The sequence below is a fragment of the Charadrius vociferus genome, unplaced genomic scaffold (genome assembly GCF_000708025.1).
Source record: "Charadrius vociferus isolate BGI_N301 unplaced genomic scaffold, ASM70802v2 scaffold564, whole genome shotgun sequence".
Taxonomy (NCBI): Eukaryota; Metazoa; Chordata; class Aves; order Charadriiformes; family Charadriidae; genus Charadrius; species Charadrius vociferus.
In genome coordinates this window covers 155,280-157,544 of record NW_009647940.1, presented here as the reverse complement: position 1 = coordinate 157,544, position 2,265 = coordinate 155,280, and the positions used below count along the sequence as shown (strand labels likewise).

At 67.7% G+C, this 2,265-nt stretch overlaps 1 protein-coding gene across 1 annotated transcript in view; it reads right to left on the bottom strand.

Annotated features, from left to right (window-relative positions):
• Positions 1–2,265, bottom strand: part of FMNL3 (formin-like 3) — a 23,540-nt gene that overhangs the window by 19,321 nt on the left and 1,954 nt on the right. The window contains exons 2-3 of the mRNA XM_009883199.1: positions 277–360; positions 98–192 (exon numbers count right to left, since the gene is read on the bottom strand). Coding sequence (XP_009881501.1) covers positions 98–192; positions 277–360 — 179 coding nt within the window. The remainder of the gene's footprint in view (positions 1–97; positions 193–276; positions 361–2,265) is intronic.

The following is a 2,265-nucleotide window of genomic DNA, read 5'->3' as shown; positions in this document are numbered from 1 at the left end:
CGCCCCCGGCCCCCCCCCCCGGAACTTCTGGGGGCAGAGGGAGGCTGAGCCATGCCCCCCCCCGGCCCTCCCAGACCTCCTAACCCCCCCTCGCCACCCCCAGCCCCTCACCTTCCGCGTAACACCCGGCTCCAGGAAGCTGCGCAGTTTCTGGATGTAGGCATGAGGGGGGCTCTTCACCTGGAACCGCTCCTGGGAGGGGACGGGGAGGATTGGTGACACCGGCATGGCAGCACAGCCCCCCCCAACTCGACCCCCCATGGTGCCCCAAGCCACCTGGTCACAGATGAGGTCCCACTTCTTCTCGTTGTCGTACTGGCGCAGAAGCCGGGCTTTGTCTGGGGGTAGGTTCATAGAGCTCTGGGGGCAGATAGGGAGGTGTCACCCTGGGTGACACTGGGACGCTGCCCCCCTGAGGGCACCCAGTCCCATGGCACAGCCAGGGTGTCCCCCCCAGGACACCCGGACCTATGGCATGGCCAGGGTTCCTAGCACTGGGAAGCACTGGTGGGCACCAGGCCACACAGATGGCACAGGGACAACAGTGCCACCAGCGCCACGTGCCAGCTGCCAGCAACACCAAATCTTCCCAGCACCAATGCATCCTTCCTGTCAGCACCCGCTTCCTCGCCGGCAAACCACAGCCTCCTCTCCCCAACCGCGGTGCGAAGCACAGCAGCAGTGTGCTTCACCGGGGCACTGGGCATCTTCAGGGGGGACCCCAGGGACCACTGGTGCAGGATGCGGCCCGGGGCACCGCTATCACCAAGGACACAAACGGAGTGCCACAGTGGAAACCGGGAATGGCCACAGGCTTGGGGCTGCCCCGGTGGGCAATGCCACCCCAGTGGGCGATACCACCTTGGCCAGGCAGCTCCTGGGCAGTGCCGTTAGCAGTATCCGGCCCCCGCCGCAGCCAGGAGGTGCCAGCACTCCACCCGCCCCTGTGGAAGCTAAAATTATCCCTGCGCTGGTCATCCCGGCCCCATGGAGCCGCAGAAAACTGGGGCCGAGCCTAGGCAAGGCCGTGTGCCCCCGGTGCGGGGAACAGTCCCAAGGGAGCAGGGATGTCACCACCAGGATCGGGTCCCCCCAAAATTGCCTTGGGGACAGGGACAGTGCCTCCCTCCCCATGGGGCCAGGCTTATTTGGACACTGTGGCCTATGGCAAAATCATGGCCTGCGGGGACGCCCTGGGGATGGAGGTGGCAGGGCCGAGACACATGGAGGCCCTGGGAGGGGGCAGGGGGCACCGGGGGGGCTTTGAAGCAAACCGCCCTCGGCTTCCCCGCCGCTCAGCTTCCTGCCTTTGTGGTAGGAGCGGGGCCGCTCCCGGCCGGGCACTTCCTCCGCCACCGCCCCCCCACCAGGGACCACCCCCTCCTGGGTGGCCCAGGACTGAGACACCCCCCAGGAACCGGGGGCTACCGGGGGGTTGGGGAACACTCGGGGACTGATCCTGCCCCTTTGGGGGCCGCCGGCGCTGCAGCCCCATCACATGATGAAATATTTTCCTCCCTGGCAGTAGCCAGGACAGCACCAGGCGACGCTGACGCTGAGGGGGGAGCGGATTTTAGGGGTGGAGGGACAGGAGGAACCCCAATGCCGCCACCCACAAATCGACCCCCCCCCAGCATCGGCCGGCAGGATGCATCCCCCCCGCCACCGGCCCCACAGGGACCAGCTGCCGCATCCGCCCTGCGTGGGATGCAGGGACAGGCAATGGCCCCACCAGCGAGTGCCACTCGCCACCAGCAGGACAGTCCCACACTGGGGGTGCCCATGTCCCCCAGTACCCCCCGGTTCCAGCTCCCAGAGCCCCACAGGGCCATGCTCGGCATTTCCTGCCCGGACATGGCTTCTGCTGGTTACAGCCACCACCAGGACAGCGGTGCCAGGCACTGGGGCCTCTGTGCCCTGGGTGTCACTGGCCATGGTGTCCCAGTCGGTGTCCTCCCCCCCCAAACAAAGCCAGAGCCATGCCAGCACTGTGGATGGGCCACCCCATCATGGGAGGGCCACGGGGCTGCGCCGCAAGCCACGCGCTGGCGGGACACAGGGGCCCCCACGGCATTGGTGGCCCCAATGGCACCAGGGTCACAGTGTGGGGACAGGGTCTTGGCTCGGGAGGGCCATGGGATGGCACCACAGCCTCGGCCGGTGACCGCTGCGGGAAGGCCACCGCCTCAGCTGTGATAGCAGACCGGGGAACACGCAGGGCAGCCGTACCTATGAGGACCCCCACCCCCACGGGGACCCCGACAC